Raw genomic sequence first — 13,091 nt, 5'->3', positions numbered from 1 at the left:
CAGTGCTGGGCCAGGCCAAAGCCAGGAGCCTGGAGCTGCTTCTGGGTCTCCCACATGGGTGCAGTGTCCCAAGCACCTGGGCCATCTTCTACTGCTTTCCCAGGCCACAGCAGGGAGCTAGATCTGAAGTGGAGCAGCTGAGACTCGAACCAGCACCCATATGGGATGCTGGCGTTGCAAGTGGCAACTTTACCCACCATGCCACAACACTGGCCCCAAGATATTCATTTTTAAAGAAAGGATTTGGGGAGGTGGGTGTTGAGGAGCAGCTGGTATGCTGCCGTGTGGGACGCATGCATCCCATTTCAGCGCTGGTTTGAATTTCAGCTGCTCTTCTTCCCATCCATCTCCTTGCTAAAGTTCCTGGGAGTCATGGCTCAAGTACTTGAGTCCCTGCCACCCACATGGGAGACCCGGGTAGAGGTGCTGGCTCCTGGTTTCAGCCTGGCCCATGCAGGTGCAGGGGCCCAAGGACTTGGGCCATCTTCTACTGCCTTCCCAGGCCACAGTAGAGAGCTGGATCAGAAGTGGAGCAGTCAGAACTTGAACCGGTGCCCATATGGGATGCCGGCACTGCAGGCAGCAGCTTTACTGCTATGCCATAGCACCGGCCCCTAAATAAATACATCTTTAAAAAGGGTTGTGATGGCTTAAAATAGGCAAAGAGTGGTTGGTTTCAGCTCCTCTATTGTATTCAGGCCCACAGGAGAGGCTGAGCTCTAGGCAAAGGCAGGAACACCCAGAAGTCACTCAGTGAGCTGCTTATGGAGCTGGGACTGTAGCTGAGAAAGGATGCCTCCTCCTAATGTTAGCACATCATCCCCTTGCCCAGAAGGGGTGCTCAAGGCCCAGACAGGACATGCAAGTCACTGCAGAACACCCAGGCGACTGAGGAGGAGCTGCACTAGTCCGCCATTCTTCCCCTCTCCCAACTCCCAGACCAAGTTCAAGGGGCGCCACCCCGCCCCACCCCTGCCTTTCTTCCTGTCCCAGCTTGCTCTGCGGCTCAGCCTGGGTATGGAGTTTCCGGTTGTGCATTCGTTGCTCCTTGTGGTGTCTCCTCCTTCCTGGTGGTGGTAAGCAGCCTTTTTTTTTTTTTTCCCCAATTGCTGCAGGATCATCCGGACAAAAGTACAGCAGCCACCCAATCAGCCGGTCCCAGCTTCCAGTCACAGCATAGGTAAGAAGAACTTTAAAAAAAAATTGAGAACTCTAATGGGCTCCAACTATTCTAAAGAACTTTTAATCATTCTTATGGACAGATAATTCTGCATAAAACACTTCGGCATGCGTACTAATGCGCCTTCTTTGTCATTCTCCAAGGGCTGAACCTGGTAAATGAATTTTATAAATACTGCTAAAAGGTTTTGAATTTTACTGATTATTATGATAAATAGCTTTCACCATGAGACAGAAAATTGAAATCTAAGCCAAAAAAAAAATCCACTAATGGGGGTCTATAGAATGTCAGATAATTAAAGTAATAAATCAAGAAAGGGATACTTATTCATAACATTTTCTGCATCATTAGTCAGTAAGTAGTTTTGAATGTGTTTTTTTCTCCTATCAACCAGCCCTTCTACAATTCTTTGTGCACTTGCAGTCTTGAGTGAAGATGTGGCAAAACTTCCCAAACTTTCTTTCTCTGGGTCTCTGTCGCTTCGATCTCCTGTGTTCCGTGAACTGTTGAGGGCTGCCGGTGGGGCTGCAGGTGCGCAGGAGTGAAGTGAGAGAGAGTACGGCTTGAAGGGGCGGGAGTTCAGACCTTGCCTTTGCCTCGCCTTCAATGACCGTTGCGTGCAAGCGATTCGTGTCTATTTCAGGCGTGCTGTTTCTCCAGGTGAGCTAAAGGAAACACCTGTGCTTACCTGGGAGGAAAGGTGTTCCACAGTGGTCAGGAAGCAGCCAGCCATTCAGCAGGCCTTGGTCAGTGCTGGTTTCCCCCGCCCCGATCAGGCTCCCGTAAGGATGCCGCAGACGGGGTAGCATTTCCATGCCTCAGCACGGCCGCGCCCTCTGTAACTTCAGCCATGATGTCCTCACCACCATGGCCTGGCAGTGAGTTCAGCTCTGTGGTGGACTCACAGTAAACCCAGAATGTCCCTTCGTCTCTCTGAGCCTGTTTCCTCTTTTGCGGATGGAGGGACACAAACCAGGTGCTCTGTGATCCTCCATGGTTGCCTCACTGGGTAAGAGACGGTAAAGGCTTCCCCCCTGCCATGAGAGGATTCCTCACATAGGGTGTGTTCAGAAAGTGTGTGCTAGGCCCTGCTGTGCTGGGCACCAGTGCCCCAAGGAAGCGGGACAAGATCCCTGTCCCCAAGGGCTCCTCCATCCAGTGGGGGAAATTGACACACAAATTGCAAGACTGAGATGAAGTTCAAGGAGCAGGTAGGGAACCACCGGCTCTGAGGGTTTCTTGGGAGAATGTCTCAGGGTGAAATTTCACCTGTGGCTTTAACCGTTTCGGATCACGGCGCAATGAGAATCAGGCTAGTAGAAACGGATGCCTTTTTTTCCATTGGTCGAGAGGAACAATTCTGTAGTCCAACGGAATGCCTTGCTTTGTCGCAGAAATGTCCATTAAAACAACAGCCCTCATGTATACAGCCCTTTCTAATTTACAGACCTAGTGAGAAGTGAGGACTCTGCAGCTTGGAGAGATTAAATAACAAGGCCAAGGTCAAGTTGGCAGTCCATGGTGGAGCCAGTACTGGACTCTGGGTCTTTGGACAAAAATCACAAAATACCAAAACCAATGCCACAGGTCCTGCCAGCAGCATGGTGCGCCTTGGTCACACACACGTGACTCTTGTTGTTGAAAGGACCAAGTGACCCTTCTTCCTCTGTGCTTTGCACCTTAAGGCAGAAAAGGTGGCGAGATTTGCATGAATCTATTTTGAGGAGCTGCTTCTGCAGAAGGAAAACAGAAGTTAACGATTTCTGCTTCTGTTCTCTTAAGGAAGATCTGAAAATCAAAGTCAAATGGGAGAAGAAGGGCCCGTGCCCTCTGGGTCTCTAAGAGCGAGGAACTGAATCTGCTCCAAGGAAAGCAACCAGCAGTCTCTCACCAGCCATGGCCACTTTGAGTCATTTCCTAGGCTTTGAGTCAAAGGCGGCTCCACCAGCCTGCGGCTGGTCACAGCCCAAGGAAATGATCTGAGATTGGTCTGTAGGTCTGAACCAAGACAGGTTTCCCACAGCTCAGCACTGGAGACCCAGCTGGACAGCTGCAGAAGACCTTGACCATGGACTTGTCTCTCCCTGGGACTCCGGGGCTGTAACATGAAACTTGCCCCAAAGTCCCCTCCTCCATTCTTATCCTGGGGGCGGGAAGTTAGAGACCCAGCCTCAGAGCAACCTGCAGAGCCTCAGTTGCCTCATTTGATAAATGGGGACAAAGGATAGCACCTGGGGTGCTGCACGCGCCAAGTGAGAAACCCTGCGCTCCGCTCCGTGCAGCCCTTGAGTCCGCCTCATTAGTAATCAGTGAGGAGCGGCTTGGCTGCAGGGTGACATCCTCAGTCTCTGGGTTCCCAGCACCAGTGATCGCGGGGAGCCCTGGCTCCCTTCCCTGATCTAGATTCTAAGCCTGTTTTCAGAGTTAGAGGAGGGCGTGTTCACTATGAACAATGAACATAAAAAATAAAACCCAGATCCAAGTGGGAGAGAAACGCTAGCAAGGGACTATTCAAAGTTTGTTTCGTGGCTGTGTGTGCATGGGTGAACTTGTGAACAGGGAGTGAACTTGACCAGAGGGTCCTCCTAGGTCTTTTTTTTTTTTAGCATTGGCTGACGCAGGGCCTCAGATCCCCTCTTTCTCTTCTCCATCCCTCTGCTTTCTGCAGTGCTAGGGCAGGCGGGCTCTGAGCCCATGCACTTCCCACTCTGTCCGGGATTCCTCCTCCCCCAGCAGCATGGAGCCTGGGCACACAGCCGCCCTGCCGGCTGCCCGCTGCTCCCTCCGCAGTCACACCCCGCCCAGGGAACGGTGAGTGCCCGGAGCGTCCAGCCCCGCCCCAGCCTCCTGCCTGCCCTGACCGCCCCTCTCCCTCTGTGCAGTGTCCACAGGCTCCGTGACGCAGGTGTCGACGGTGAGCACGGACGCGGCTGGCTCGTCCTACTCCATCAGCGGCATCCTGGGTATCACGTCGCCCAGCGCCGACACCAACAAGCGCAAGAGAGACGAAGGTAGGAGACACCCTGCAGCTCTGTCGTGGGGGGACCGATGGCGTCTGGCTAGGGCTCTCAGGGGTGGAAGCGGAGGTGCCCGCCTGGAGCGCTCCTTCCCGGCCCAGGGCCGAGTCCCGCTCCTTGTCCCTTCCGTGGACACGGGCAAGGGCCAAGCCCTTTGGGAGGGCAGACAGGCAACTGCCCGAGACTGCGGCTTCTTTGATGGCTTCCCTTGGCACCCTCCCCCTCCTTCTCTGGGGTGGAGAATGCGGCCTGCCCTAGCCTTTGTGCTCTCTGGATGCAGACACAGGAGGACAGGCCGTGGAGGGGTCTACGCCAGTGTCCCCTTGTTGGGGGGAGGAGCGGAAAACTTGGAGGAGAGCGAGCAGCCATCTCCCTGACCTGCAGCTCGAGGGGCATCCGGGGGTTGAGGCCGTGGGGGCGCTCTCCGGGGGGAGGGGGGCTGGACGTCCTTGCCCTTGGGTTGGGAGGAGGAATGACGCTGATGGTGTGTGCGCCGGTGCCATCCCTGGCCACGGCCCCACCGCCGCTGCTCCTTTGCTTTATTCATGGATTTGAGAGGAGAAATGACGCCCTTAGTCAGGAAACAGGAGGGAAAAAAAAACCACAAAAGGACGAAAACGAGGCCGTGGTGGAGGGCCCGAGGGCAGTGTGGCCGAGATCTTGACTCAGTCGCTCCTCACCTCGGCGGCTTGCCCGCCCCAGCTCTGCGGAAGGAGGTGTGCCCTGGCGAGCACACCCTAAGAGCGCTTCCCGGCTGTAGCTGGAAAGTCGAGCCTGGAGGGCTGGGCTGGGCTGGGCTGGGCGCACCGGGCCCTAGCCTCTATTTGGAGTTGGGGGCGGGGTGTGAGGCTGATTCCCGGCCGGCCGGAGGGTGGGGGCCCCTGCCTCACCTCCCTCTCGGCTCCTGGCGCTCAGGAGCAGATGTCGGAAGTCTTTAACGCGGTGGGTTGCTGGCCGCGGTGCTGCAGGAGGCAGTGGGCGTCCACCTCTGTTGGTTTATGGGGTTGATGCTATCATCTTTTCTCCCACTGACACCTGGGCTTGCAGCAGATGGGCCTCAGCTGGGGCCGGCTGTGTTTGCTCAGGGTGGAGAGAGAGGGCTTGGAAGAGGCTCCCTCAGAACTCGGGTGGGGGAACCGGGCAGAGGTTTAGGGAGAAAGAAGAAAAAATGTAGTTTGATGTTTGCCGTGCACAGACAGGATTGCTTTGCTGTGTGGCATGCTGTGCCGGCTGGTGCAGAGTGGTCAGTATGTGGGTGGCATTGGTCTTGACTGGCAGCCCGTTATCCACAGGTCAGATCTCTGCTGGGCCATTGGGGCTACTGAATTTTTTTAAAAAAGATTTATTTATTTTTATTTGAAAGAGCTAAGAGAGGGATAAATCTTCCATCTGCTAGTTCGCTCCCTAAATGGCCACAATAGTCAGGGCTGAGCCTGGAACTCCATCCAAGTCTCCTGTGTAGGTGCAGGGGCCCACGTATGTGGACTGTCTTCTGCTGCTTTCCCAGGCACATTAGCCAGGAGCTGGATTGGACGTGGAGCAGCTGGGACTCAAACCCATGCCCATATGGGATGGTGGCACTGCAGGCGGCGGCTTTACCTGCTACACTTCAGCTCAACACTGGTTGACTTCTAAGGAGGACAGTGACACACTGGGTTGTGTCCAGAGGAACATAACCCAGTCAGAGAGGGGTCTAGAAACAGGACATGGGGAGCAGCTCCAGCTCCAGGGCTGTTTGGTATGAAGAAGAGCAGGGTAGGCAGGGCTGGGTTGAAGCCTTTGGACGGTGGGAGGGGAGGGGACAGAGACTTGTGTGGCAGCTGCAGGGGCAATTTCAGCTCAGTGTGAGAAAGAACTTCGCACGTATGCAGGTGGTCTAGGGGTGAAAAGATGCTCTGGTAGTGAGTACCCCATCTCTAGGGGGATGCAAGTAGAGACTAAGTGGCCATTTGCTGGGCTGCCGTATGAGAGTGTCGAGTCAGATGTGGCACTGATGGTCTTTACAGTTGTGGTAGGGTCCTAGGAAGATTTGGGAGGGGTTCCAGTTCGGGGAGGGGTAGTCTGAAGGCTAAGGGAGAACGCTGTGATGGTCCTGAGGCCGACAGGATGAAGAAGGGGGGGACCCCAGCGGCAGCCAGACCACCCCCAGCCATGCCCGGCCTCCCTGACGGTGTGCACAGTGGGGCAGAGGGGTGGACAGCAGTGCCCTTGCCCATATCAGCCAGCGTCTGGGTGCTCTGTGCGGCGTCTCCTCCTGCCCTTCCCTACCCGCCCTCTGACCCCCCCCCTGCATGGACTCCAGGGGGTGGTGAAGGAGCAGAGATCACCACCCTTGTTTCATGGAGGGAGGTAGCCAGGGAGTGCAGTGAAGGGAGCACAGTGACATTGTCAAGGCCACACAATTGGTGTGGACTGGGGGCCCAGAGGAGCAGTAGGGCCCGGGGCCTCCAACCCTGGAACTGAAGCAGCTGGGGCTGGGCAGAGCATGGGATGGGGTGGGGAGGAGCCAGCAGAAGGGGCGTTAGCAGGTGGGGTGCTGCTGGGAGCGTCTTGAGGGGAGACCTGGAGAAGAGCAGGGGAAGTAAGAGCCGGCCAGGGAGAAAGCGCAGGGAAATGGCCAGGGCTGGCGTGGTGGCCGCAGGCGGTAGATCCGGGGCCTCCAGGGTGGCACTGGTGTTCTCAGGAGCCCTCAGAAGCCTGAGGAAGAATCCTGGAGCAGGAAGGGTCTGAGAGGGCCAAGAGGAAGGGTGCAGGGTCCTTGCCCCCATTTTCAGACCAGACGACTGAGGCTTTACCAATGGAATCACTTGCTCATCTTGGCTTGCGCTTGCATATTGGGGCCGGGGTGGGTGGTGGCGGAGGCCACCCGTCAAGGAGGGCTGCAGGCCCAAAGTCCCTTGGATGCCACTGGAGGCGGAGCATCAGGCCGCTCTGGGAAGGCTCTAGCAAGGCTCCTTAAGGACAGATCCTTCTGCAGCTGAGTGCCCAAAAAGGTCCCTGGAGCCAAGCAGGCGGAGCTGGGCAGGGGAGAGGAGGGTCAAGGGGCTGATTCCAAACAGCAGTCCGGCTGGGCCCGGGACCCAGGCGTTATCTTGGAAAGGTAGGGAGGACAGATAGGGAACTCCCTGTCGCCCAGTGAAGGAGGGCTTCCTGGTCACGACGCTGTGATTTTGGAGGCCTGTTGTGACCTGGGTGCCAGCCGCTTCTGTGGCCCTGTGTCTGCAAGTCGCGCTGCGTGCCCGGGACAGGGCAGGGGTGCCTCTCTGTCCTCAGCGCAGCCCTGTGGGCCAGGCCTGGTTCCAGGAGAGTCTTGTGGGCTGGTTCAGGCTCTGGCCGTTCTGAACAGGGGAAGCTGCGGCATGGGCTTCGGGAATGGGGAATGCCGCTAGGCCTGGGGGACAGGGCACCTCCCTCTCCCGGAAGAGCCGGTGCTGGGGCGAGACTTGGCAGAGCCGGCCCTTTGGTGGCAGCCCCAGGCCCTTTGATCTCCTGGAGGCATCTTTCTGCCATTCAGGTCCCCCTGCCTCCCCCTCCCACTTCCTCCAGAATCTGAAAGGCCCCCAGACACCGAGGTCAGTGGAGTGCGAATCCCTTTCACCGCCCTGAGAGCCGCCCAGTCTCGCCCAAGTGTGGCCCACGGGGGCCGACAGCTTCCCATCACAAGTGGAATTTCCGGCTGCCTGGGCCCCAGACTGCCGGGCCTTGGGAGGGCAGCCAGCACACGGAGGTGGCTTGTCCCTTTCAGAGGATGCCAAGGCCTGTGGCGGCCTCATGGGGAGGTGGGGGACTCCGGTACTGACTGCGCGTCTTGCTCCTGGGGGCGTCTGTCTCTTCTCTGTGGTGGTGTCTCTCCCCAGATCTTCTGTTTGGGGGTGCATCTCATTCTGCACTACCTGGTTTTGATGCTCAAACCCGCCTCGTGTCTGCTATGTCTCCTGGTCTGCTGTCCCTCCCTCCCTCCCTCCCTCCGTCAACTCCTCTCTGTCTTTCAGGCTGAGAGCCCCACTGAGTGCCACAGAGGAGCCCTCCATGGGAGCCAGGCCGGGAGGGAAGGGGGCTCGGGTGCTCAGGGGCCCTGAGGTCCTCTGACCGCAGGCAGACCCTGGTCTCTCTCCCTGCCAGGAACCCTCTCTTCTCCTGGACGCTCAGACTCTGGGGCAGAGAGCGCCGGAGCAGGGACTCCCCTGTCAGACTCGGAGGAGAGCGGGTGTGGGGGTGCAGCCGAGATTCCTGTGTCAGAACCTGGAGACAGCGTGTGTGGCACCTGGAGTCCTTGCCTCTCTGCTCTCTGGGGAGCCCCAGAAGATCCTGGCGGCCAGGACCCAGGTCGGCAGGTCGGGGTGGAAATGGTCCTGAGGACTTGCGGGCAGGTTCCCCAGGCTCTGAACCTTCATTTTATCGTCTGGAAGCAGAGGTGACACAAGCCTCGCGGGTGATCTTGAGGACAGGAGGAAGTGACTTTCCACAAAGGGGCCTGGTCACAGGAAGTGGCCTCCGTGGCCACTGGGGAAGTCTGGGGCTTGAGGCTGCACTGCCTCGGCTCCCCGCTGCCGACTTCCTGTTTGGAACTCGCTCCTGCCCGCGGGCAGCAAGACTGAACAACAGTGCCCCCAGGTGTCGGCTGCAAACTCAGGGCCCCTCGCTTGCCTTGCCCTGCCTTTGCTTTGCCATTCTCAGCCTCCCAGCCTCCTTGGTGGGAGAGTAAAAGCGCTGAGTCTCAGTTTTCCAGGAAAAGGGCCTGGGGTGCACGAGGCGGTGGCAGCCGGGGAGGCCGGGCGTTGGGTCGTCAGGGTCCCTGGCACGCACCTCTGGCAGTGTCTGGGACGTTCCTTCTGCAGTCATCATTCAGACGCAAAATCAGCCGAGGACAAGACAGGAGGCCCAGAGAACGTCTCCAGAAGCCCCTGTGCTGGGCCCGCCTCCTTTCCCTGCTCTCCCAGGCCCATCTGTCCCCCGGCCGGGGCGGGGGGGCTGATCCCGCGAATCCCCCAGGGCCAGCCCCAGCTGTTGACCACGAGCCCTGGCCTCCCAGCACTGCCTCGGTTTCTCCTTCTTGTCCCTCTGCTTCCAGCGCTGCCTGTTGCCTGGGCTCCTCTGTCCCCAGGCCTTGCAGGCCCTCCTCCTGGAGCGCTGCCCTTGGCCTGGCGTCTCAGTGCGGGGGGGCCCCCAGTGCTTCCCTGATGGCGGAGGCTGATGTGGGGCCCCTTACCCCAGCCAGAGGTGCAAAGGCAGGCGTCCCCTTCCCCCACAGTGGCCTTGTGGGCAAGAAGGAGGTTACTACTGTTTTGGTTTGGCCCCTGTGGGGGCTTCCCCAGGGCAGGTCCCCCACCTGGCAGGCCCCCTGTGAGCCGTCCCTTGGCTGTCCTTTTGTCTAGGCAGGGTCTGGGACTATGGTCTTTGCTGGGAGGCCGTCACTCAGAGCACAGGTGGCAGTTGCCAGCCTGCCAGTCACGCCTTACTTGCCCAGCATTTAAGATTCAGGGTGCTTCATGTGTGGGTGTCTGGCTTCTCTTGGAGGGTGGGGAGATAAAATCTGGCAACGCTGGTGGCTCTGCCAGTGGCACCATCTACTCCAGGGTTGCTGGGCCTGCGGCTCTCCGCCCAGCTCGCTTGGGGCCCTGGCATTGGCTTCCCTTGGCCTGAGGCCTCTGAGCTTCTAGAATCTTTGCTGGCCTCTACAGAAGCCAGACAGGTTCAGTCCAGTCTGTGATGGCTGAAGCCTGTGAGAACCAGGCCCTGGGACTGTGTGTGTGTGTGGGGGGGGGGTCAGGCTCACGGGCCACGGGAGGGTGGGTAGGGGAAGCAGCTGCTCAGGGCACGGCCTGGGAGCCAGAACGTGCGACTGAGGTTGTTTGTTCCACCTCCCCCAGGTCAGGGGGTCCAGGCTTAAATGGTGCCAGGTCTGCCCAGGACACGCCGGCGCCATTAGTGGCAAAGGCACCAATGTCCTGGGTTTCACTCGTTGCTGTCCTGTCCTTGCAGCCACGGGCACCTCGGCTGAGACCCAGGCAGGCAGTTGTAGCGGCTCCACAATAGAGGCCAGGTGGTCAACTGGAGGGGCTTCTTGGGCCTTTCCCTAGTGCCGGGGGCCTGTCCCACGGGTGGGGGTCAGGTTTCAGTTCCTCCCGGCTCCTGGGTCCCCGAGTTTCATTCTGATTCAGTGAGTGAGAGCCTGCGTGAGAGCCAGTGCCACTGAACGCCACCCCCCTGCCTGTTTGCACACCTGCTCTGCCCAGGCCCCGCCCCCTCCCTCTGCCCCAGACTCTGGTCCCCTGGGGCTGTGCGTTGGCCTCCTGGACAGCCCTGAGGTACGGGAGAGGGCAGGGAGGCCCCCCACCCCAGTTCGAAGTTTCCATGTTTGGTCAAAAGGAACAGGAGTGGTGGTAGCCGGGGAGGGTGATGGAGTCTTGTCCGGGAGGGGGCAGCCCCTGCCGAGGCTGGAAGGGACCTGGCTTTCTCCCACCCCCCACACTTCTGGCCTGCCACCCTGTGGCACAGAGGATCCCAGCATCGTCCTCTCTGGCCTGCGGTTTCATCCCTCACCACAGTCTGCAGTTGGGTGGTTTTGAAGACCTCTGGGTTCCAGTCCTGACCTGGCCTGACTCGCCGGGGACCACTGGGTCACCTCTGCCTGGGTCTGTTTCCTCATCTGTCATGCTGGGCCAAGCGATTTCTGAGGTCGTTTGTAACACTAGGATTGTGAGCTTCGAGGTGGATGTTGGGCGAAGAGATGAGCATGGCTTCTTGGGAAGCCTCCATCCCGTGTTGCAGTGCCGGGGTTTGAGTTCCAGCTCCTCTTCCAGGTCCAGCTTCCTGCTGATCTGTGTCCTGGGAGGCCGCAGGGCTGCAGGTTATGGCTCAGGTACTTGGGTCCCTGACACCCATGTGAGAAACCTGGATTGGAAAGCTCCTCGCTTTGGGCTTCAGCCTGGTCCAGCCCCAGCTGTTGCAAGCATCTGGGGAGTGAACCAGTGAATGAGAGATTTCTGTCCAGCTCTGCTTAAAAGTGTGTGTCGGGGACACAGCATTGTGGAGTCTTGGCTGCTTCACTTCCAATCCAGCTCTCTGCTAACGCGCCTGGGAAAGCAGCAGAGGACGGCCCAAGTGCTTGGGCCCTGCACCCACGTGGGAGACCTGAATGAAGCTCCTGGCTGCTGGCTTCATGGTTGCAGCCATTGGGGAGTGAACCAGAGGATGGAAGTGTGCTCTTGCTCTCTCTCTCCTGTGCAACTCTGCCTTTCAAATAAATAAACCTTAAAATATTCTGAATTTCTCCTGGCCCAATCTCGATTCTTGGGGTTACTTTATTAATTGATTAATTAAGTTAGAAGGCAGAGATAGTTTCTGTCTGTTTCCCTCCCTAATGCCTGGGGCTGTCTTGATACTGAAGGCAGGAGTTGGAGCCTCAATCCCGGTCTCCCACAGGGGTGGCAGGACCTCAGTAACCTGTGCCATCCCGGCTCCCAGCCGGGGTCTGCATTAGCAGGAGGGTGGAGGCAGGAGGCGGAGCTGGAGTTGGGCTTCCAGAGCGGGCTCTTTGACGCGGGGAGGAGTCGGCTGAACCGCTGGCTAAATGTGCACCCCGGCCGCGATTTGAAACCAGCAGCTCTAAAGCTGTTGGCATTGGGTTTCCTTTAGACTCTTAGAAGTGATTTGAGGATCCCAAGGAGCTTTAGTTTATGTGGATTAATTAAGATGAATAAAACTCACTATACTAGTACACATTAGGTGAATAATAGTTTTGAGATAAGGGGACCATGCCTTCTAAACCAGACATCTCACAAGAACGGCGCTGGCTTATGAAGTTGCAGACTGTTTGATAGGAGACCACTGGGTCTCCATGCTGCCTCTGCTTTCACCCTGTCATGATGTCCTGCAGCCTCTGGAAGGCTCCACCTTATCCTTGTGACAGAGTGGGCCTGTCTTGGCAGCATTGTGAAAAGTGTTGTCCGGGAAGCCTGCTCAGGTAGCTGCAAACTGTGAACTTGCTTGCTTGTTGCTCATCCAGAAAGGGAGAGCGGTCAGGTGGTTTGAGTGGCAAGAAAGGTGGCACCCGTTCCCCCCACGCTTGGCTCCTGAAGGCAGTGGGACTCATGGCAGGTCTTAGAGCTGGGGAGGGAGCAGCAAGCCACACTGGGCTTTGGAGCCGACTGAGCACGTGCTGTTTCTTCCTGCGTCGCACAGACTTGAGTTCCCAGCCAGGCACGGCCCCCAGGACGCCCTTCACTTGCAGCGGCTGTAGGGTCTGCGGCCTGCTGTTCTCCAGCAGCCTGCCTACGGTGCCAAGAGCAGTTGCTTCGTGCTCCCCGAGAGCCTGTCCCAGCTCAGCTCTGCACAAGCCTGCAGGCCGCTGGGCGCCCCACCCTGGGCGTATTTTTGGTGGGAGAAAAAAACCCAGCCATGATATTGATCGGGAATGAAAGAAAATGAAATGAGGAGATGGATTTGGTATTTATCTTGACTCCTGGCATTTGAGGAAAAGCAAGTCGGGAAGGCAATGGAGAGAGGGGAGCTCTTTGTTCTGCTTCTGTCCAGGCTTCTGGGTGTTTCTGGGATGTCAGTGGGTCACGTGCTTGTGCTTCTGTGTGTGTGTGTGTGTGAGATGTACATGGCTGTGCCGAATTTCACTTTGAAATTTCCAGCTTACACTGTCACTAGTCCTTTCTTGGATCATCTTATGGTAGAATAAAATGGAGGAGAGAGAAGAGAATGTGCCAAGGCAATTTAAGAAGAAATGAGAGAAGGACAAAGGATTTGGTGTATCTGAGGAAGATCACTTGCAGTGAAACCAGCTGAGCTGCAAGCGAGAACGGTGTGGTTGAGACAGGAGGTTGCAAAGTGACGAGGGGGTCAGACACTTCCCAGTATCAGCCACCAGGTGGCACCATTGACCC

General features: G+C 57.6%; 1 protein-coding gene across 4 annotated transcripts in view; it reads left to right on the top strand.

Annotated features, from left to right (window-relative positions):
• PAX5 (paired box 5) overlaps window positions 1-13,091 on the top strand; it is a 194,601-nt gene that overhangs the window by 27,469 nt on the left and 154,041 nt on the right. For all 4 annotated transcript variants that reach the window (XM_008265136.4, XM_070054521.1, XM_051844072.2 and 1 more), the window contains exons 4-5: window positions 1,116-1,180; window positions 4,063-4,191. In XM_008265136.4, coding sequence (XP_008263358.2) covers window positions 1,116-1,180; window positions 4,063-4,191 — 194 coding nt within the window. The remainder of the gene's footprint in view (window positions 1-1,115; window positions 1,181-4,062; window positions 4,192-13,091) is intronic.

Source organism: Oryctolagus cuniculus, chromosome 1 (genome assembly GCF_964237555.1).
Source record: "Oryctolagus cuniculus chromosome 1, mOryCun1.1, whole genome shotgun sequence".
NCBI classification, from domain to species: Eukaryota; Metazoa; Chordata; class Mammalia; order Lagomorpha; family Leporidae; genus Oryctolagus; species Oryctolagus cuniculus.
This window is presented reverse-complemented; position numbering and strand designations above follow the sequence as displayed.